The sequence below is a fragment of the Oryctolagus cuniculus genome, chromosome 14 (genome assembly GCF_051225735.1).
Source record: "Oryctolagus cuniculus isolate XC-2025 breed Fujian yellow rabbit chromosome 14, ASM5122573v1, whole genome shotgun sequence".
NCBI lineage: Eukaryota > Metazoa > Chordata > Mammalia > Lagomorpha > Leporidae > Oryctolagus > Oryctolagus cuniculus.
In genome coordinates, this window is record NC_142880.1 from 62,659,902 (window position 1) to 62,683,618 (window position 23,717).

Consider the following 23,717-nt stretch of genomic DNA (forward strand, 5'->3'; position numbering starts at 1 on the left):
GGGCCAGTATTGTGGCATAGTAGGTAATGCTGCCACTTGCAATGCCAGCATCCCATATGGGTACCAGTTCATGTACCGGCTGCTCCACTTCGAATCCAGTTCCCTGCTAATGGCCCGAGAAAAGGAGCAGAAGATGGCCCAAGTGTTTGGATCCTGCCACCCATGTGGGAGACCAGGAAGAAGCTCCTAGCTCCTGGCTTCCTCCTGGTCCAGCCCTCGCCATTGTGGCCATCTGGGGAGTGAACCAGCAGATAGAAGATCTCTCTGTCTCTGTCTCTCTCTCTCTATCTCTATCTCTCTCTCGCGCTTTGAAAATAAATCTTTTAAAAAACACACACACGCAGGGGCCAGAGCTGTGGCTTAGCAGGTAAAGCTACCCCCTGCAGTGCCAGCATCCCATATGGGATGCTCCACTTCTGATCCAGCTCCCTGCTAATGTGCCTGGGAAAGCAGCAGCAGATGACCCAAGTCCTTGGGCCCCTGCACCCATGTGGGAGACCAGGAAGAAGCTCCAGGCTCCTGGCCTCAGATCACCTCGGTTCTAGCCATTTAGAGTGTGAACCAGTGGATGGAAGACCTCTCTCTCTGCCTCTGCCTCTCTGTTACTCTGCCTTTCAAACAAATAAATAAATCTTAAAAAAAAAATAAGATCTTTCAGTTATACACACACACACAAACAAAACAGGTGGAATCCTCTTCTCTGTGTCTAGCTCTCTGCTTATGAATTAGAGAAAAATTCAATAAAAAATAGTAATTATATATTCTAGGACTGACTGAGAAATTTTTAAAAACTGAGGAGAGTTGCAGAAAATAGGAAATATATTAAAGGGACCAGTGTGGGTTAAGGTGCCACCTGAAATGCTGATTATCCCTTATGAATGCCAGTTGGAGTTCCTGCTGCTCCACATCTGACTCAGCTCCTTGTAATGTACCTGAGAAAGCAGCAGTAGATGTCCCAAGTGGTAGCGCCCTTCCCACCCACGTGAGAGAGCCAGGTGAAGTTTTAGGCTCCTGGCTTGGACCTTATCCAGCCCCAGTTGTTGCAGTCATTTGGGGAATGAATCAGCCAGTGGAAGATCTCTCTCTCCCTCTGTAACTCTGCCTTACAAATAAATGAATGAATCTTTAAAAAAAAATAAAATAAAGAAGTTAAAACAGCATATATTACTATTGAAAAGCTAAGTCTATCTTTAGAGCCTTTATTAGATCTGGAAATAAGTTGGTTAATATATAACCTGTGGCTTTTAATAACTGCTAACATGGAGACCAGCATTGTGGCATGGCTGGTTAATCTGCCACCTGCAACACCAGCATCCCATGTGGGCACAGGTTCAAGTCCTGGCTGCTCCACTTCCAATTCAGCTCCCTGGTAATGTGCCTGGGAAAGCTGGAGAGGATGGCCCAAGTGCTTGGACCCCTGTACCCATGTGGAAAACCCAGAAGAAGCTTCTGGCTTCTGCCTGACACCAACCCCTGCCCTTGCAGCCATTTGGGGAATGAACCAGGAAGCTCTGCCTCTCCCTCTCTTTTCTGTAACTATATTTCAAATAAATCTTTATTAAAGAAAAAATTGCTAATAGTTGTTGAGAACAACACCAAGCGCTGTCAAGAATGTTTTCAAGCATTATCTCACTTCATGAATTGGTGCTATTATTATCTCAGTTTTGCATATGAAACTAAAGATCAGAGAAAATAACTTGACCATTGGCAGATTGCTAACCAGCTCCAAAACTAGACTTTGGCACAATGTCTGTTTGCCTCCAAGGTCTGGATTATATTATAAACTATATAAACAGCCCTTACATGATATTTGAGCCAATTTTTTAATTATTACTTTTTATTTGAGAGGGAAGAGAGAGAGGCAGGCAGACTGAGATCTTCCTTCTGCTGGTTCACTCACCAAATGCCCACATCAGCTAGGGCAGGTCCATGTGGAAGCCCGGAGCCTGGAATTTGTACAGGTCTCCCACATGAGTAGCAGGGACACATGTATCTCTTGAGCTATCACCTGTTGCCTCCCAAAGTACACATCAGCAAGATGCTGGAATCAGAAACAGCCAAGATTTGAACCCAGCACTCCAGTATGGGATGCAGATGTTCCAAGTGGCACGTTAACCACTTAGCCAAATGCCTGCCCCCAAATCAGTATTTTTTTTAAAGCAAGATCACTTTTAAAGCTTTGTGTATATCATATACACACGAACTTATATAAATTTATCTCATACATGATGAACTTTTTAAAAATTTTTGTTTTTATATGGTGTTCCCATCTTTATTCCTACCCCTGTCAGGATAAACAGTGTAGTATATTCTTCCATACTGTAATTATGGACAAACATATATAAATGGTTAACTAGTTTTTTTTTTTTGAAGTGAGATATACATATTTTTAGGCATATTTACTAATCTCACATCACCTAATATATAATTAAGTCATTCTTTTTTAAAAGTTTCATTTATTTGAAAGAGTTATAGAGAGGCAGAGAGAGAGATCTTCCATCCACTGGTTCATTCTCCAAATGGCTGCAACTGCTAAAGTTGAGCCAATCCTAAGCCTCGAGCTTCTTTTGGGTCCCCCACACGGGTGGAGGGGCCCACATACTTAGGCCGTCTTCCACTGCCTTCCCAGGCCATAGCAGAGAGTTGGAAGGGAAGTGGAACAGCCAGGACTGCACTTATATGGGATGCCCGTCTGCCAGGTGGCAGCTTTACCTGTTAAGCCACGGTGCTGGCCCCATTCTTTTAAATGGGTTTATTACCTATTCTATTCTTTAATCATTTCTATATTTAGGAGACATTTGCATTGGTTTTTTTTTTTTTTTAAGATGTTATTTGAGAGGTAGAGCTACAGAGAGAGACAGAGAGGTCTTCCATCTGCTGGTTCATTCCCCAGATGGCTGAGGTGATCCAAAGCCAGGAGCCAGGAGCTTTTTCCAGGTCTCCCACATGATTGTAGGGGTCATCTTCCACTGCTTTCCCAGACACATTAGCAGGGAGCTGGGTCAGAAGAGGAGCAGCCCAAAAAAGAGCCAGAACCCTTGTGGGATTCTGGCCCCTGCAGGCAGAGGCTTAGCTTGCTATGCCGCAGCACTGGCCCCTGCATTGTCTCCTATTGATTTGCAGTACAAACAGTTCCTTAATAAGCATTCCTATTCATTTACCTTTTACACTGGTGCTTTTATTGTACCAAGCTGGCTTTGGAGGAACGGATTTGCTCCAAATGGGTTTTTGGTTTGGGTTTTGAGTAGTTCTTGCCGCTTTGCTGCTGGACGTGCTCTATTGCTTTCTTGGAAAGCTGTGTATGATAACAGTTGATGTTATTATCTGTATACTCTTTTCCAGTCTAACAGGTATAAAAGATTGATTTTGTTGCTTCAGTTTCTCACTTCCAATTTGAGCATCCTTTCATGATGTTAACCAAGTGGACTTTTTCTGTGAACTGACTTTACATCATTTTCATATCACTTTCCCATTTTACCTTTGAATTATAGGCCTTTTTATTCATATTCTGAAGAATAAATCCTTTACGTATTTTATCTATTAAACCATCTTACATTATATTCAATTCAAGTAATTCCTCCTAACATTATACTCTGCATTCTTTTCCTTCATGATCTCTTTATTTAAATTTTTCTTGTAGGTTTTAAAATAGTTCATTTATTTGCTTTTCCAAGCAGATATGTTAAAAAGAAGTTTCAGGAAATGGTGTTTCATTGTTTTTTAAATTAAATGCTAGTAATGGTTCTCAAGTAAATTTATCTTGCCCAACAAAAGCTCTATCTCTAGGCCCACTCTAACTCATTCTCAGTTGCTTAAAGGAATTATGGGATGGAATGGTAGGAAATGACAAGATTTCCAGATTGCTTAGAAATAAATATTCATCTTATTTATTTAATACTGTTGGGACCCTGAATGGATGAATGGAAATGAGGTGGAAAAGTTTTTCACCAGTGAAATAAATTATTTAAAAGTCCAAAATAAGTATCCATAATTATGTTGCTAAAAATGTGAAATGGCAGGTGTCTTGGTAGACTAAAAACATACATTGAAAGCCTCATTCTACCAAAAAAAAATTAGTAACTGTGCTTGCATTCGGTGAAAGGAACTGGCTGGTCAGGACTTTTTTTAGTACCTTTCTGTTTTGTTGTGGTATTTTTAATATTCTACCTATTTTTTTAAAGCACGCTTAGTTTTTTTACTCAAAGAAAATATGTTTAAATTTAAAATACAGGGCCAGTGTTGTGGCATAGAGGGTAAAGCTACCACCTGCATCCCATTTGGGCCCTGGTTCGTGTCCTGGCTGCTCCCCTTCTTATCCAGCTCCCAGCTAATGGCCTGGAAAAAACTGCAGCAGATGGCCCAAGTTTATGGGTCCCTGCCGCCTGTGTGAGAAATCTGAATGAAGCTCCAGTCTCCTGGCTTCAACCTAAATCAGTCCTGGCCATTGCAGCCATCTGAGGAGTGAACCAGTGGATGGAAGATCTAAATCAATCAATCGATCACTCTCTCTCTCTCTCTCTCTCTCTCTCTGTAAATCTTTCAAAAAAATTTAGATCTTATGCCTAGTTTTCAGAGTCTTTATTTTTATCATAAAAAATGTTTAATGCAGCGTTTCTCAACCTCAGCATTATTTGTACTTAGGAATGGATTTTTCTTTGTTGTTAGGGACTATTTTGTACATTGTAGAATGTTTAACCACAGACTTATTTAACAGGTAGCACCCTGATTTTATCCACTACAAGTCCATTGTATCCGGTCTCCACCACCAACTTCCATTGTAACAACAATATCTCCTGATGTTGTCAAAAACCTCTGGATGGGGGCATACTCAACCATATCTGAGCAACTACTTCATTATGTCCCAGTTTGAAATATCTTAAAAACTACCAGGCTTTCTGAAATTCTCAGATCAAATTGTTCAGAATTGACTCATGGTATACTTTATGGAAAAAAAAAAAAAACAACTAGCATTGTGATTCAGGGACTTCTATTTCATATAGTAAGTTTGTGGGAGAACTGGAATCCAGATACCTTATACACTGCCTGGTGCTCTTTCCTTCATACCTTTAAGAAAAGCAGTTTTCTAATGTTTTTTAATTATATATATGCTTTATCTTTTTAATTTTTTCAAGATTTGTTTGCTTGAAAGGCAGAGTGACAATGAGAGAGGGAGAGACAGAGACAGATCGTCCATCAGCTGGTTCATTCCCTAACTAGCTGCAACAGGCAGATCTGGGTCAGGCTGAAGTCAGGAATCAGCACCTCCATCCTGGTCTCCAGTGTGGGTGGCAGAGGTCCACATCCTTGGGGCATCTTCAGGAAGCTGGAATGGAAGCAGAGTAGCCTGGACTTGAACCAGCATTCCAACATGGGATGCCTGTGTTCCAAGTGGCAGCTTAACCTGCTGTACCATGATGGTGGCCCTTCTAATACCTTGTTTTAAAACAAACAACATATAATGCCCCACCTCTACCCATAAATACATAAAGCTGTACATGTATAGCTTATTTTTAGATTTTAGATATTCATAAAGCAATAATTTTGTCCTTACAGACACAAAATGATTTCATGGTTATCTGCAATGTTGCAAAAATCCTAGAGCTAGTGGTACCACTGATGGAGCATCCAAGTGAAACTTTCCTTGCCACTATTGAAGAAGATCTCATGAAGCTTATCATCAAATATGGCATGACTGTAAGTATTTGGTTGACCATCTTTGTGTTGATTAGTATATAATTTGCGGCCGGCGCCGCGGCTCACTAGGCTAATCCTCCGCCTAGCGGCGCCGGCACACCGGGTTCTAGTCCCGGTCGGGGCGCCGGATTCTGTCCCGGTTGCCCCTCTTCCAGGCCAGCCCTCTGCTGTGGCCAGGGAGTGCAGTGGAGGATGGCCCAGGTGCTTGGGCCCTGCACCCCATGGGAGACCAGGAAAAGCACCTGGCTCCTGGCTCCTGCCATCGGATCAGCGCGGTGCGCCGGCCGCAGCGCGCCGGCCGCGGCGGCCATTGGAGGGTGAACCAACGGCAAAGGAAGACCTTTCTCTCTGTCTCTCTCTCTCACTGTCCACTCTGCCTGTCAAAAACAAAAAAAAAGTATATAATTTGCAAGTAACTTTTAAAATATTATATGTCAGGATTAAATTTCTATGTCTTTATATTTGTCGCTCCCCCTCTTCGTGGAGGAACGACACAGGACCCTGCGTTGTTCTTTCGTCTGCTCGGCCCTCCCCGGGTTTGCTGCTGGTTCTTCCCGGGTTGGCTACCGTCCCTTCCACCTCCGTGGAAGGGCGGTTCCCCCCGCCACTTTCCCCACTTCCGCGGGGGAGCGGCACACCGCCGGCCGGCTCTTTCGGAGGCTGCACAGGTGTTCCTTCAGATAGATGTTCCTGGTGCATGTTGTCTCTCTCCTCCTTTATAGTCCTCTTCCACCAATCCCAACTCTGCTACCCACACGCCGAGTACGCTGCTCTCCTCCAATCAGGAGCAGGTCCTACAGTTTATTGGTTGACCTGGAGGCAGCTGTGTAGAAGCTGTTTCCTCCTCTCCCAGCGCCATATTGTGGGAGAGCAGATGCATAGAATAAGTCTTAATTCGAGTAACAGTCTAGTCTGAGTTGCTCCCCACAATATTTTTTATGCTTTTAAATCAAATATTTGTTAAAATTTTGGAGTAGTGCATTTTTATATTTGTCTTTAACTTTTATCAAATTATAACATATTTATATCTTTTAGGTAGTGCAACATTGTGTGAGCTGTCTTGGGGCTGTTGTAAATAAAGTGACACAAAATTTTAAATTCGTGTGGGCCTGTTTTAATAGATACTATGGTAAGTTCAATGCCCAGACTTTAAAATTATTTATTTTTAACATATACATACAACAAAATGTAACATCAAGGGAACTGAAATGATATGATTGTCCTCCTTGGTCCACTATCAGAAGCAAATCTCATGTATATTTTGTATTAAAGAGTCCACTGTCATTACTTTAGAAATGTATCTCCTCATAGGTAAAGGTTAGTAAATTTTCTATCTGCTATAAGGTAAAATTTAATTTTTTCATTATGTTATTTAGAGTACTCTCATAATTCTAGATATATTTAATACTTAGGTAAAATAATTGTAATTCATTGATTTTACCTGTTTGAACATAACAACTCAAGTCTAAAGGATTTATTACAAGTAAATATTACTTATCTCCTTTAGGTGCCATTTCAAAATTAAAAAGTCAGCATCAAGAAGACCCAAATAATACTTCACTCCTAACAAACAAACCAGCACTTCTAAGATCTCTTTTCACTGTTGGAGCACTATGTCGGCATTTTGATTTTGATTTGGAAGATTTTAAAGGCAACAGTAAGGTAAAGATTATAATATTAGTTAGTATTCTGTAAAACATAGAATTTTATAGCCTGATGAGGTAAGAATGACTACAGTGACCTACAATTGATACAGCATTTTTTATAGTCTGGTTTAGTGAGAATTCTGAAAACATTGCTACTGAAAGTGTGGTTCTTGAACTTGATGCTGATCCATCAACCATTTGTGGTTTGTGACAGGATGTGAACTTTTCACCATCAGTTATATCAGCTTTGTAACAAGTAGGCTTACTGCTTAGATAAACAGCTGACATGTTTTCGATTTCTCGGTGAAGGGAGTAATGCGTTGATTTACATGGATTTACAAACTTCATAGAGTGATAATTTGAATGCCACTGTTCTAAGATAAATGGACTGATGATTTATTTTTTGGTAAAGTTCACATATGGAAGTTCTCATTCTGTTTAAGGTGTTGGGTTTTTTTCCCCTCTATATTTGGAAGTTGATGTAAATTATTATTCTTAAATACTTCAATGTGGTCTTTCCCTTCTTAGGTTAACATAAAAGATAAAGTACTTGAGCTGTTAATGTATTTTACAAAACATTCAGATGAAGAAGTACAAACAAAAGCTATCATTGGTCTAGGTAAGTTAGGTCTAAATTTTTTTATAGCTTTTTAAGTCTTTAAGTGGTGGAGCAAATTTGTAAATATTGTTAGAATAATTTGTTAATGTTTAAATATGTTTCTCTTGACAGTAGAACAGAGGACTAGGGGTTAAAATATCTAGATTCCATTCTTGGCTCAGCCAATAACTCTCTGGGTGACCTTGAGCAAGCCACTTAACTTCTCTGTTCATCAGTTCTTCATTAGCAAGTAGAGATAACAATACTGTCTCCTACCCCTACTTCATAGGGTATCTTAAGAAAAAAGGACTTTGATAAAAGAAGATGAGGCAGAAGGATTTGTGTATTGTTTACATATTTTTTAAATTGTTCTTTTTCATGCAAAGCTTTATTATTACATGCCATTTCAAGTTAAAACAATGAGCAGTCTACACAAGACTTTTATTTATATAGAAACACATATTTATATAGATAATATTTATTATATACTATATATTATATAGATATATTTATTATATACATATTTCTTTATATAGAAACCCACCTAAAGGGACAGTTTGGATGTATACCTATTCCTTTTTGTTTTGTTTTGTTTTGTTTTGTTTGACAGGCAGAGTGGACAGTGAGAGAGAGAGACAGAGAGAAAGGTCTTCCTTTGCCGTTGGTTCACCCTCCAATGGCCGCCGCGGCCAACGCGCTGCAGCCAGCGCACCATGCTAATCCAAAGGCAGGAGCCAGGTGCTTCTCCTGGTCTCCCGTGGGGTGCAGGGCCCAAGTACTTGGGCCATCCTCCACTGCACTCCCGGGCCACAGCAGAGAGCTGGCCTGGAAGAGGGGCAACCAGGACAGAATCCAGCGCCCCGACCGGGACTAGAACCCAGTGTGCCGGCACCGCAAGGCGGAGGATTAGCCTATTGAGCCGCAGTGTCAGCTGGATGTATACCTATTCCATATTTTTGCAGGTGCATTGATATAGTAAAAAACATGTTGAACACATTGGCCTATATGGATTATCTGAAAAAGAGTTAGAGTGTGGGAAAATGGGAAGAGGGATAGCATTTAAGTATCCAAATTGAATGCACTTTTTATATAAAAAGAGGAACAATCTGTCCATGTTTTGGGGTTTTGTTGTTTTGGTCAGGTACACATAAAGCTATCCTATAAAAGTTAGTAATTTAATTGGAAATTTTGTTTTGGAAACATTTTCAAGATTTACAGTTAATCTGCATGGGTGGTCATTTGTATTTTTTTAAACAAAGATGAATAGTGAAAGATACTGAGTTACTCATCCGTCATTAAATCATGTTTATAGTATCTGTAAGTGAATTTAAATCTTACTATCTTATTTCTTCTCCATACCTTTCAGAAAATTACTTAGAGAAAATATAGTAAGAAATCAGACATAGTTTGCTAGAAAGTCGCAGTGGTACAAGATGATCTTCAAGCCAACATATATATACCTTTAAATATTCAGTTATTATATATATGAAGGGGCAAAATTAATAGTGTTACAGCTAACTAGAGAATGAATAGTAAATGAAGTTTTATCTAAAGAAGCAACATTTCCCAGAAAGTAATGCCTCTAGATCATTTTAAAAAAGACATCTTGCCTGGGCCATAGTTAATCTTGTGTGACCTTGGGCTAGTTATTTGATCACTCTATGCTGTTAGTTTGTTGACTGATACCAAAAATACCATCATTGAGAATCTTTACTTTCTTTCTCAAATCATTTTTATATATATAAAAATAAGTAAACATGGATAATAATACTTCACAATTAGTGGTTATGAAATTAGCATGATGGCCTCATAAGTTATAAGGCCATATGAAAAAGAAATGGAAGATAATTTGAACTCTAGTTTATTTTAGAATTATTCTATTTCATAAAATGGATATGTTTACATTTTAAAAAATTAATGTCAATGTAGTATCTTCTGTTAGGGATCTGAAAAATGTTTGCAAACATTAATATCTTAAATCCTGAAAGCATCCCTTTGAGGTAGGTGGGTGGTAAATGTTATTGTCCCCATTTTACAGATGGAGAATTGAGGCACAGAGAGATTATGTGACTCTCCCAAGGTTACACTACAAGTCAGTGGTGGAGCCAGGAATAGAACCCAAGACTCCTGACTCCTAATCCACTCCCCTAGCCACTAGGCCCTGCTCCCTCCTCAAGGTTTCTTCCTTGTGAAATTCTCCTTTGAAATGCAATTTCTTGTTTTTAATTCATTGGGAAAGAAGTACCTGCTCTAATACTTCTCTAGGTAAGGCCACCAGCATATTCTTCCAGTCATTTTAAGTTTTTGTTTTTTGAAATAAGGAGCTCTTTATATAATTTATCAACATTTTCATTAGATGTTGTATTTAATTTTTAATATAAATATATGAAGTTTTTTTCATCTCTTTAGGATTTGCCTTTATTCAGCATCCAAGCCTAATGTTTGAGCAAGAAGTGAAGAATCTGTATAATAATATTTTGTCTGATAAAAACTCCTCAGTAAATTTAAAAATACAAGTGTTGAAAAACCTCCAGACCTATCTACAAGAAGAGGATACCCGTATGCAGCAGGCAGATAGAGACTGTAAGTGCAAGTATATATAAAATTTCACAGCACCTCTGCAGTATGATACTCTGACTCATTTGCTTTAATTTAGTTATCTAAATTTCCTTATGGATTGGATGAAAAATTCAGTTAAGTGTGTGTGTGTAAACATTAACTTTTTGAAGGAAGAGGGGGTCTCAAAAGAGCCTCCTGACATAGACAAGAGAAAATGTCACCACTCTGGTGAGAAAGCAAGTGTTTGCCCTTAGTGCTTAAGGCTTCACTTGGGATGTCCTCACACCATACAAGAGTGTGTTTGAGTTTCAGCTCTGCTTCCAATTTCACATTCCTGCTGATGCATACCCTGGAAGGCAGCAGTTGAATGGCCAAAGTATTTGGGTCCCTGCCACAAAGGAGACCTGGATTGAATCCTAGCTCCTGGCTTGGCCTGACCAAGTCCCAGCTGTTATTGCATTTGGGGAGTGAACCAGCAGATGAAAGAAAGAGCCATCTCTCTTTATCTCTGTCGGTCTCTCTCTCTTTCCACTTTTAAACAAGTGAAAAAAAAAAATTTCAAATTGTGGAAGAGGGGCCAATGCTGTGGCACAACAGGTTAAAGTCACAGCCTTCAGTGCTGGCATCCCATATGGGCACCACTTCAAGTCCCGGCTGCTCCACTTCCAATCCAGCTCCCTGCTGATGCACCTGGAAAGACAGTGGAGGATGGCCCAAGTCCTTGAGCCCATGCACCCATGTGTAAGACCCAGAGGAAGCCCCTGGCTTCTGTTAGGCTCAGCTCTGACTCTTGTGGCCATTTGGGAAGTGAACCAGTAGATGGAAGCCCTCCGCTCCCACTCTCTCTCTGTCTCTACCTCTCTCTCTAACTCTTTCAAATAAATGATATTTTTTAAAAAAATTAAATAATTTGTGGGAGAACACTAGCTATAATATTTTGTGATTTTTGGGGCCGGCGCCGCGGCTCACTAGGCTAATCCTCCGCCTAGCGGCGCCGGCACACCGGGTTCTAGTCCCGGTCGGGGCGCCGGATTCTGTCCGGGTTTCCCCTCTTCCAGGCCAGCCCTCTGCTGTGGCCAGGGAGTGCAGTGGAGGATGGCCCAGGTGCTTGGGCCCTGCACCCCATGGGAGACCAGGAAAAGCACCTGGCTCCTGGCTCCTGCCATCGGATCAGCGCGGTGCGCCGGCCGCCGCGGCGGCCATTGGAGGATGAACCAACGGCAAAGGAAGACCTTTCTCTCTGTCTCTCTCTCTCACTGTCCACTCTGCCTGTCAAAAACAAAAAAAAAAAAAACAAAAAACAAAAAAAAAATATTTTGTGATTTTTTTTTTAATCGTGATCTATTTTGGGAGTACCTAGTAAAGTTAGTATACATGCTCTTGTTTTAATATATATGTATTATGTATGTATTAACTCTGTTTATTTTTGTAGGGAAAAAAGTTGCAAAACAGGAAGACTTAAAAGAAATGGGTGATGTTTCCTCAGGGATGAGTAGTTCCATCATGCAACTTTACCTCAAACAGGTGCTTGAGGCCTTTTTTCACACCCAGTCAAGTGTACGCCACTTTGCCCTAAATGTCATTGCATTGACTCTAAACCAAGGTCTTATTCATCCAGTTCAGGTAAGCATGTTTTGTAGCAGCAGCACTTAATGCAAGAGTCACATTGTCATTTTTTGACATTGCATAGAGAATAAGTAGTTTCTTATTCCTCTTAATCTTTAATTTGTGCTAAATTCTTAAAGGATTCCTTTATATTGTTATTACTGAAAAATATCCATACTTCTGTGTTCATAATGTAGTCTCTACCAAACAAACTTCAAATTTGTAGAACATACATAGAACATACATACTCAAGTAAATATTCAAAATAGAAATGACAAATTTGTTTCAATCCATATTTACTCTCATCCCTGAGAACCAATGATATATAATGTCAGGAATGAACTGGGTTTAAGACTAATCTGTTCAACAGGGTGGAATTTTAGTCCACAGAAGAGTAAGGTATATAATCTGATCTCCATTTTCTCATGTTTACTTTGGAGATATCAGCTACTCAACACTTCAGAGCATTGATAAGAGAACAGAACAATGTATAAATCATATTAGTGGGGCAGGCATTTGACCTAGCAGTTGGGATGCCTATATACCATAGTGGAGTCCCTGAGTTCAAGGCCCAGCTCTACTTCTAGCTTCTGGCGAATGCATACCCTGAGGCAATGAATGATAGCCCAAGTACTTGGGCCCTGCCATCCATGTAAGAGACTCCGATAGAGTTCTCGGCTCCTGGCTTTGACCTGTCCTAGCCCTGACACTTGTAGACATTTGAGGAATGAACCAGCAGATGGAAGATTTCTCTGTTTCTCTCTCTGTGTATTTCAAATAAATGAAATAATAAGTTAAAAAATGTTTTTGGAATAGCATTACTGAGAATTGGCAGCCAATGCTCGTATAGTTCATGATCGGGAGAATAACATAGAATATAGAAGTGAAATTATTAAATAACCAGTCTTTGCCTTTAAAAATCTGTATCTTGGCTGTTTTTCATGAAACTTTCTCTAAAATATGCCATATTTAAAGATGACTGTGTTCTTTCCTGTTTCATGAGATAAAGCATGTTAATAAGTATTTAACGTATTCTCACAATTCAGGTTATCATTAAGACTGCTTATTACAGTGTTGAAACTCTCACTTTTTTGAGATACTTAAGGCTCCTCTTACTTGGTGCTTGGTATTATCATAGCTACTCTTTAAAAAATTTCCCACTCACAAAGAAATTGCAGGTGTGGTTCTTGATTTCCTTTATACTTTGTATACCTATATTATCCATTTGTTAACTTTTGCCACGTTTACTTTATATCTTTATATATTTTTTGAATCACTTTATTTCATTATAAGTTTCAAATAATAGGATTCTTTACCTGTAAACACTCAAGCGTATATTTTCTAAGAACAAGAACATTGTCTTACAAAACCATGATGCAGTCATCAAATCTAAGGAATTTAATATGGATATAGTATTATCTAATGTAAAGTCTTTTCAGACATTGGTAGGTGAAATATACTTTTTTATTTCATGATCCAGGATTTAATCCATGATAATTTCTTTCATGTAGTGCCACATCTATATATATATTTAATGTTTGTGGTAGCTATTATGACCTTCTCATTGATATTTGATTCAGATTCATTCAACATAGTAATGGTGTTTCTTGACTTTAGAAATATAGTGAATATGACTATTACCAACTATTTGATCCTTAAAGCCATGTCTGAAATCAACTTTGTGGAAAAATAAAATAAAATTTTCTTAGCTTTTAGTATGGAAAACAAATTACCACATTATCTTTATATAGCAAATTTAAGCTTAAAAAATTGGTGTGTACATTTGGAGTATTTATCATAATCTTAAACAGATATTCTGAGTGTGTGAGTGCTTTATATGTGAAGAGCCTTAACTTCACAGTAAAGTTGGTCAGAATTTCACCATATCAGTATTTTTGCTGATGCTTTCTTATTTTGAACCAAAAGTAGAGAAAACTCATTTTTAAGAGAACATGAAAACATAGCTTTTATAGGAAGGTCTGTAAAGTTAAATTCGTATATCCCAGATACACAAGTTTTGACATATGTTGAGATACATAGTTTTACTACTCTTATGTCTTATAAATTCTTTATTTTTACTTCCAGTGTGTACCATATTTAATTGCTATGGGCACAGATCCAGAACCTGCTATGCGGAACAAGGCTGATCAGCAGCTTGTGGAAATAGACAAAAAATATGCTGGATTCATTCATGTATGTATTTTTAAATTGTATAACCTAAATTTAAGCATCTTTCTTAAATAAACTATCTCTTTGGTAAATGTCCATTTCCCATTCATAAAATGCTTTGACTAGTATATGCAAGTAAGTTTGTTCTCCATGATGTTTGCTCTGATTTAGAAGTAACTCTATGATGGGGGTTAGAGATAAGCATGCAACACTAAAAATCAGCAAGCATGGGTCCAAGACCATACTTGTTTGATCTTGACAGCAACAACACTCTTATCTCAGTTTTCTCTTTTATAAAATGAAGGAGTTGGAATAGGTGATCACTAATCTTCCTTTCAGCTGTTCATTCTCTGATATTATCATTTTAAATAAGAAAACTAAATAATGAATTTAGCCTCCAAATGTAATGTTCAAAGTATATTTTTAACTTCACTTTCTTAATTTCTCTGGCAAAAATGAGGCTTTTATTGATTTCAGATGAAAGCAGTGGCTGGTATGAAGATGTCTTATCAGGTACAACAGGCAATCAACACGTGCCTAAAGGATCCTGTGAGGGGATTCAGACAAGATGAGTCCTCCAGTGCTTTGTGCTCACACCTTTACTCCATGATCCGTGGAAACCGCCAGCACAGACGGGCCTTTCTTATTTCTTTACTCAACCTCTTTGATGACACAGCAGTAAGCATAAAAACTTATTACTTTAAGGAAATAAATGTTCTACAAATGTTATGTCTGTATTGCCATTTTTATAAATGCTAGTGACTATATTAAATGTGTTTCCCTAACCCTGTATGTACAAGGTATACAGTCAAGATTTCAGGGGAAATTTTACATGAGAATAAGTCTGTTGAGGAATAAAGTATGTAATTGTTTAAAATGAATATCTTATAAACTTTGATTATTGTGTCTGTAACCATATCTTTAAATAAGCTACATCACTAAAGCTATCACTTTGGGAATAGATTACCTAAACAAATAATAAATAAAATGGGTTTCTCTCATTTCTGTAGGACTCAAATATCGTTAGAGAATAAATGGTTGAGGTTTTTGTTTTTTGACTAATGAGATCTCTAGTGTTCAACTCAATTTCCTTAATGCAGAGTCCACTTTTGTGTAGTTCCAGCTTTGACACTTTCAGCTATTCTGTTGCACAGGTTGCACTGGCCAGTACCAAAAGCCAAGAAAAAGACCATCCTGTTCTTTATATTTTAATTTATTAATTCATTTTAAACAAATATTATACACCTACTATGTGCTGGCCGTTGTGCTAAAAGATAAGAGGATTAAATAGTCCCGGTTGCCCCTCTTCCAGGCCAGCTCTCTGCTATGGCCAGGGAGTGCAGTGGAGGATGGCCCAGGTGCTTGGGCCCTGCACCCCATGGGAGACCAGGAAAAGCACCTGGCTCCTGGCTCCTGCCAGGATCAGCGCGGTGCGCCGGCTGCAGCGGCGGCCATTGGAGGGTGAACCAGCGGCAAAGGAAGACCTTTCTCTCTCTGTCTCTCTCTCTCACTGTCCACTCTGCCTGTCAAAAAAAAAAAAAAAAAAAAAAAAAAAAAAAAAAAAAAGGATTAAATAGCAACAGCAGATGTGTTGTCTACCCATATAGAACTAACAAATGAGTGCCATGTGTGTATAGCTATTTTCTTATTTTAATAACTTGTTAACTAGATACCAGATTTTTGCAATGAAGCAAAATGATAATTAGCGGAGTATAGGGACCTTACTAGACCTCTTTTAAAGTACTTGTGAAGTTTTTGGACGTATGATCTGGCAGATAAGTATTGTAGATATCTATTTCAGAAATGCCTAGAATATAATATATCATAACCATCATCATCATCATTATCATAACATCATTAATATTAAGCTTTCATAGTGCATAGGACATTGTACTAAAACAAGATGGTATGATGTAGTGTTCTTATCCTCAAAGGATTTTACCTCCAGTTGTGGGTATAGGACAAAATAAAACAAATAAAAGGTTAGCATACCTTAACTGTACACCCAGTGGTTCATACTGATGACATTGCTTCCATCAGTGACTCTTTCCTGAGTTTCATTCCTGTGTGGTATCACTTCCTGGTCTGTGTCATCAGATGGATACTCTATTACTTCAGCATTTGAAATGCTGTATTAGAAATCCAGTTCTAATAATGTGGTGCTTTCTTCTGACTATTTCCAACAAGGATATCAGAGAACAAATCTCTGAAGACCTAGAGGGATTAGATGATACAGATCTACTGTATAAAGCAGGAAAGGAAGATATTCTAGGCAGGTGTAAAAATACAGTGGTAAGAATCTGTGGGAAATAATGAATAGATATAATTTGGGACAGAAAAATCATGTTGAGGAAAAGTATATAGGGGAAACTGTAGATAGTAAAGAATGATAGAAAAATAAAATGATGGGGACAAGTCCTAAGAACATTCACACTAAAGGTAATAAAGGAGTATTATCATGACAGTAGGAAAAAAGAATAAATAGTAGGAAAGGAAATACATGTTTTATGGCAGGAATAAGATAAATGTTTCTGTGATACGAATAGCCAAAGGAGGGACCACCAGCATTGTGGCATGGCTGGCTAAGTCACCATCCCATTTTAGAGTTCTGATTTGAGTCCCAGCTGCTCTACTTCTTATCTAGCTTCCTACTAAGGCAGCAGAAGAGAGCCCGAGTACTTGGGTCCATGCCATCCTTATGGGAGACCAGGATGAAGTTCCTGGTACCTAGCTTCAGCCTGTTCCAATCCAAACCTGGCTAAGTTACACCCATTTGAAGAGTGAACAGTGGGTGAAAGATATCTATGGCCAGCGCCGCGGCTCACTTGTCTAATCTTCTACCTGCGGTGCCAGCACCCCAGGTTCTAGTCCTGGTTGGGGCACCGGATTCTGTCCCGGTTGCTCCTCTTCCAGTCCAGCTCTCTGCTGTGTCCCGGGGGTGCAGTGGAGGATGGCCCAAGTGCTTGGGCCCTGCACCCACATGGGAGACCAGGAGGAAGCACCTGGCTCCTGGCTTCGGATCGGGGCAGTGCACCGGCTGCAGCGCGCCGGCCATGGTGGCCGTTTGGGGGATGAACCAATGGAAAAAAAAGATCTTTATCTCTCTCTCTCTCTTACTGTCTAACTTTGCCTGTCAAAAAAAAAAAGATATCTATCTCTCTTTGTACTTTTCAAATATATAAATAAATCTTAAAAAAGAATAGTCAAGGGGCCAGCACCCTGGCCCATTAGGTTAATCCTCCACCTTTGGCACCGGCATCCCATATCGGCACCAGGTTCTAGTCCCTGTTGCTCCTCTTCCAGTCCAGCTCTCTGCTGTGGCCTGGGATAGCAGTGGAGGATGGCCCAAGTGCTTGGGCCCTGCACCCACATGGGAGACCAGGAAGAGGTACCTGACTGCTGGCTTCAGATTGGCGTAGCTCCAGCCATTGCGGCCATTTGGGGGGTGAACCATCAGATGGAATACCTTTCTCTCTGTCTCTCTCACTGTCTGTAACTCTACCTATCAAATAAATAAATCTTTAAAAAAAAAGAATAATCGAAGGATAAACTGGAATACTTTTCTCTTGGATATCTGAAAAAATAATGGGACTCTCCCTGAAGGCAATTTGAAAAAGAGTTGACCTGAGAAGGACACAGAAGGGAAATAGTCAAAGAGGTAGGAAAAGAAAGCTAAGGAACAAGAAGGTTTCAGGAACGAAACTTCAGGTAACAGAGTTAGATTTTGCTAAGAAGTCAAGGAGAATAAAGAGTGAAAACCAGAGTGGAATGATTGACAGACTTGATAGAAATAGTCAAGCTGTGAGGGGCAAAAACAGATTTTCTAGAATACTGGAAAAGACATGAGAGCAGTATATTCTTTCAAGAAGGTTGATTTTGAATGGAAGGACAATGTAAAACTTCAATGAACAGCGTTGAAGAATTTCAAATAATTTTGAAAAGGTTTGTTCAAATTTTAAGTAGGAAAATATTATATATATCTTATATATTATGATGTTAAAACTAACAGATGAGGTAGGGTTCTATGTCTGCATTTCCTCAACTGTAACTTATTAAGTACTAATACTTATTTTAGAGTGAAAAAGTGAGAGTCTCTTCTGAATATTAACAACAAGAGTGTATAATATGACCTGTGAGATTTTTGTTGTTGCTTTTGGTGCTGTTGAATTTAGTGCTGTTTGAACAGTGGGGTGGTAGATGACAAGAGGGCATGTTTTTGGTTTTTCCTTTTTTGGTTTTATTTTTTTTTTGAGCTATAAATTTGTAAAAGAAATTTTATCTTTTTTTCATCTTTTATTTGAAAGAGACAGAAATCTTTCATCTACTAGTTCACATCCCAGATTTCTGCAATAGCCAGGGCTCGGCCATGCCAAAACCAGAAGCCTGGAATTCCATCCAGGCTTCCCATGTGGGTGGCAGGGTCCCAAGTACTTTAGCCATCACCTGCTGCCTCCCAGGGTGCACATTAGCAGGAAGGTGGATCAGAAGTAGAGGAGCAAAAGTCATACCAGGCATTCTGGTATGGGATATACATGTCCCAGGCAGCTATTTAACCACTGTGCTGAATCCTTCCCCAGGAATTTGAATATTAATGTGTCTTTCTGTTTATATTCTGTATTATGTAATTCCAAAAGTCTCTGTTTAAAGTTACTTCTTATTGAAGCAAGCAAGTAGTAGTAAGCTTAATTTTTTTCTTAAATTTTGCCTATCTTAGAGTTTTTAGAGTATAAAGCTGGTAACATTGTCAAAACAACTGATATTCTCAATTACACATACAGAGCAAACTGACAAATGTTCTATGAGTATGTGAATTTGGAATGTTTTTTTCTCTTTTAGCCCACCTAGAGTACTATAATTACCACTTGTTTTTGAAGGTAGAATAGTAACTGTGTGTAACTGATCTCCATATGGGTTAAACTCTTTAAAAACACAGTAACAATTACGAATTCATATGTATACTTTCTGATGTGGTATGGATTTATCATAAAGATTCCATATACTACTCCATAAGAAAATTTCATGCAACTTCACTTGGGTACGCTAAAAAATTTCACCTCTTCCCTCTTGAGGTAACATGGTGGAAGTCACTACAAAAATCTCCTAAAATGGGTATACGATTATTTTATAAAATCCATTTCTGATCTCCTGCCTCATTTTTTCTTCCCACCCAACCCTGCACTCAACCATATCCCTATCTTTGCGTCTGTCTCTCTCTCTCCCTTTCTCTTTCTTTCTCTCACATTAGCTGAGGTGAAAGTGCCCTATAGTATTTTTTTCTAAAAAAAAAAAGCTTTTTGGATGGGTTTCTAGAGTATCCACTAAATATATGTGCCTTTTTTTTTAAAATTTACAGAAAACAGAAGTGACTATGCTCTTGTATATAGCAGACAATCTAGCCTGTTTTCCATACCAGACACAGGAAGAGCCGTTGTTTATAATGCATCATATAGATATTACACTCTCAGTTTCTGGTAGTAATCTACTGCAGTCATTCAAGGAGGTAAGTTACACACATTACTATTCTTAATACATCTGTAAAAATACAGGCATGCTATTCTCTTTTGCTTCCCATTATTTTTATTTTCACAGGTATATAAAATCCTTCTAAATTAACATACTAAAACCTGGGCAGTACTTAATTGCGAAAGAAAGTGGGTTACCTTTTTATTTTTATTCAGAAAGATCTGAAACAATGTCATGTGTAGGTCATTTAGGTCACTTTTCATACATACATGAATTGTTTTTATCAATGAGCCATCTCACTTCTTTATTTTTTCGCACTTTAACATTGATCTTAAGTATTTCTTGTCCATTCATATATCCATTTGAGCCCCATTTTATAGCACATTGCTGTTCTGTAAATCTTGTGATGCTGTGGACCATAGCAGTACACATCAAGATATATAAATAGACAGTTTATTTATAAGGAAACAAAATGTATAGCATCATTGATCTCTCATTATCTGTCAACAACAGCGTCAAGATGGAGTTGGCATATTGTGCTCCCAAAATCTTTTCTGAATTTATTGTTAAAAACCTTGTGTCTTTTCTGCCATAATTTTAGAAAGTAATAAAACTGATTTAATTGTGAAAGTACCTAGTGTAGCACTAGACACATAGTAAACGCTCCATAAATTCTTTACAAATTTATTGGAATATTTCCATGTTCCTGATGATACAAGTAGATGACATCTTAGAAAATTGTTGTGCTCAAAATTCAACTTACCAAATCTAGTAATCACAGAAGTTCTTTTAGATACATAAGGATTGAAATTATAGTAATGTCTAAAGTCCTCTCTACTTGAAGTGTAAACCACAAGTCTGAAAACTGGCCTTACCTGAGCTGTACAATCTTAGACTCCACCTTTGAATCGCTAAAACAGACTGTATTTATTAACAAATCCCTAATGTGTTATATTACATTAAAGTTTGAGAAGTTAATACTTTCCCAGGAGCTGAAGACCTCGTGTTCTCATATTTTACTTCACTTACTGTTGTGGCTATACCTGTAAATGTTTCTTTAATTGTATTTCTTAACAATTGCATTTTGAATAATTGTTTTTATTAATTTGATCCTCTCCCTACCCCCATTTAAACTGGTTGACTTTGTTTCTTTCTAATAGCTAACGTTTTCATAAAGTGCAAAAAAAAAAAAAAAAAAAAAACAGGATTTAAGTATTCAAGAAAAGTTGTATATTGTATTGCTAAAAATTTTTGAAACAGAGAATTTGGTAGAAACTGGGGGTGTTCAAGCCTACTATATTCTCTTCAGTTAAATTATAATTACTGCTTTACCTCTGTACTGGCTTACCTGTGTACCAAGTTGACAACTTTTTAAAAAGCTAGTTTCTATTTCATTACTATCCTTATTAAAAAATTATTTCCCTTTGAAATTATTCCCCTTTCCCTTTCAGAGATTTTCCCAAGGGAGTGGTTATAGGTGAGGCTGTTATATATGATTTTATTCAGTCTTGAACCTTAATTTTTACCCACAACAGTTACATCTCCAGTTACTTATAGAAAGCCAAGGGGCTGTTAATTTAAGGAAGCATTTTGAAGCTATTGAATAGAGCATAATTATGTTAGTGGCATTTTGTTTTATCATTTTTCAAACAGAATCATTTCTTCTTTGTTTTAGTCTATGGTAAAGGACAAAAGGAAAGAGAGAAAATCATCACCCAGTAAAGAAAATGAATCAAGTGAGAGTGAAGAAGAAATTTCCAGGCCTCGGAAATCACGAAAGCGTGTAGATTCGGATTCAGATTCAGATTCAGAAGATGATATAAATTCAGTGATGAAATGTTTACCAGAAAATTCAGCTCCTTTAATTGAATTTGCAAATGTCTCCCAGGGTATTTTATTGCTTCTAATGTTAAAACAACATTTGAAGAATCTATGTGGATTTTCTGATAGGTAAGCAGTGAGAAGAGGGGGAAAAAAACTACCCTGTTCAAATAGTAGAGAAATATGATTCCCAGTTATGATTGCCTGCCTACTTAATATTATAAATGTTCCTTTTAATATTGTAATTGTCCCTTTTTATTGCTTTATAGTATTCTGTTGTGTAATATACCATAATTTACCCATTCTATTATTAAAGGAGAAAAAAAAATATTCCTTTACTTGATGATAGATAATGCATTGCAAAATAAAGAACTTCTCTAAAAGGACTTATTAGAGAATCAGGCTGATCTTAAAATAGTATACAAATTTAAGTTTATAAAAAACATTGAAATAAGAGCAAGTGAAAACCAGTTAGGCTGAGCTCTAACAGAATGCAAATAGTACTTTCAAGTACTTTATTTAAAGTAAGAGACAAAAAATAGAGATTATTGTGAATGCTTTACAGTCTTACCCATGTTTAGTCGCTAAAACTCTTTTCTGCCCCCCCTCCAAAAAAAAAAGGCCAGCGCTGTGGCTCACTAGGCTAATCCTACGCCTGTGGCGCCGGCACCCCGGGTTCTAGTCCTGGTTGCTCCTCTTCCAGTCCAGCTCTCTGCTGTGGCCCAGGAAGGCAATGGAGGATGGCCCAAGTGCTTGGGCCCAACACCTGCATGGGAGACCAAGAGAAAGCACCTGGCTCCTGGCTTCAGATCGGCGCAGCACCGGCCATAGCTGCCATCTGGGGAGTGAACCAATGGAAGGAAGACCTTTCTCTCTGTATCTCTCTAACTCTGCCTGTCAAAAAAAAAAGAAAAGAAAAAAGAAACTCTTTTCTGCCTATGCCCATTGAATTCTGGTCATTTTTTTACATTCATTGAAACCTTAGATTAGCCATCACAAGATTAAAAGTTAATAGGGGGGCCGGCGCCGCAGCTCACTTGGCTAATCCTCCGCACCCCAGGTTCTAGTCCCAGTTGCAGCACCAGATTCTGTCCCGGTTGCTCCTCTTCCAGTCCAGCTCTATGCTGTGGCCAGGGAGTGCAGTGGAGGATGGCCCAGGTCCTTGGACCCTGCACCTGCATGGGAGACCAGGAGGAAGCACCGGCTCCTGGCCTTGGATCAGTGCAGCACATCGGCCATAAGGGCCATTTGGGGGTTGAACCAATGGAATGAAGACCTTTCTCTCTGTCTCTCTTTCTCTGTCTAACTCTGCCTGCAAAAACAAATAAATAAATAAAGTTAATAGGGAGGACAGCTAATGATTAATGTGAACCTGGTCAGTGGCCAACCAGAAAGAATGTTTCATGTAAAAGAGACATGTAATGTCATTTAAGTAGACATGTCTCGTTTCTAGCATCTGTTGCCACAGAATAGAGTGAGGATAAAGTAGCCAGAGTTTCTACTCTCCCAGGAGACACTAGAGATCCAGATCTTCATGAGAAATATAATTTAAAATGTTATAAGGTTTTGCTACAGTGCTGAGGAGTTGGAAGTGTTTTAAGCAGAATTGCTAATAATCTGAAGCAGATTTTACGCAGTCATTCTAGCTTCTATGAAAAGAATGAATAAGGCCGGCACCGCGGCTCACTTGGCTAATCTTCTGCCTGCGGCACCGGGACCCCGGGTTCTAGTCCTGATTGGGGCACTGGATTCTGTCCCGGTTGCTCCTCTTCCAGTCCAGCTCTCTGCTGTGTCCCGGGGGTGCAGTGGAGGATGGCCCAAGTGCTTGGGCCCTGCACCCACATGGGAGACCAGGAGGAAGCACCTGGCTCCTGGCTTCGGATTGGGGCAGTGCACCGCTGCAGCGTGCCGGCCATGGTGGCCGTTTGGGGGATGAACCAATGGAAAAAAAAGATCTTTATCTCTCTCTCTCTCTTACTGTCTAACTCTGCCTGTCAAAAAAAAAAAAAAAAAGATATCTATCTCTCTTTGTACTTTTCAAATATATAAATAAATCTTAAAAAAGAATAGTCAAGGGGCCAGCACCCTGGCCCATTAGGTTAATCCTCCACCTTTGGCACCGGCATCCCATATCGGCACCAGGTTCTAGTCCCTGTTGCTCC

The 23,717-nt window shown here is 38.8% G+C and overlaps 1 protein-coding gene across 2 annotated transcripts in view; it reads left to right on the forward strand.

Annotated features, from left to right (window-relative positions):
* The window catches only part of NIPBL (NIPBL cohesin loading factor), a 219,835-nt gene that overhangs the window by 190,624 nt on the left and 5,494 nt on the right, over nt 1–23,717 (forward strand). For both annotated transcript variants that reach the window (XM_089312739.1, XM_089312738.1), the window contains exons 35-44: nt 5,554–5,694; nt 6,730–6,823; nt 7,202–7,356; nt 7,869–7,959; nt 10,348–10,521; nt 11,930–12,120; nt 14,188–14,295; nt 14,749–14,949; nt 19,625–19,771; nt 21,410–21,684. In XM_089312739.1, the coding sequence (XP_089168865.1) occupies nt 5,554–5,694; nt 6,730–6,823; nt 7,202–7,356; nt 7,869–7,959; nt 10,348–10,521; nt 11,930–12,120; nt 14,188–14,295; nt 14,749–14,949; nt 19,625–19,771; nt 21,410–21,684 (1,577 nt within the window). The remainder of the gene's footprint in view (nt 1–5,553; nt 5,695–6,729; nt 6,824–7,201; nt 7,357–7,868; nt 7,960–10,347; nt 10,522–11,929; nt 12,121–14,187; nt 14,296–14,748; nt 14,950–19,624; nt 19,772–21,409; nt 21,685–23,717) is intronic.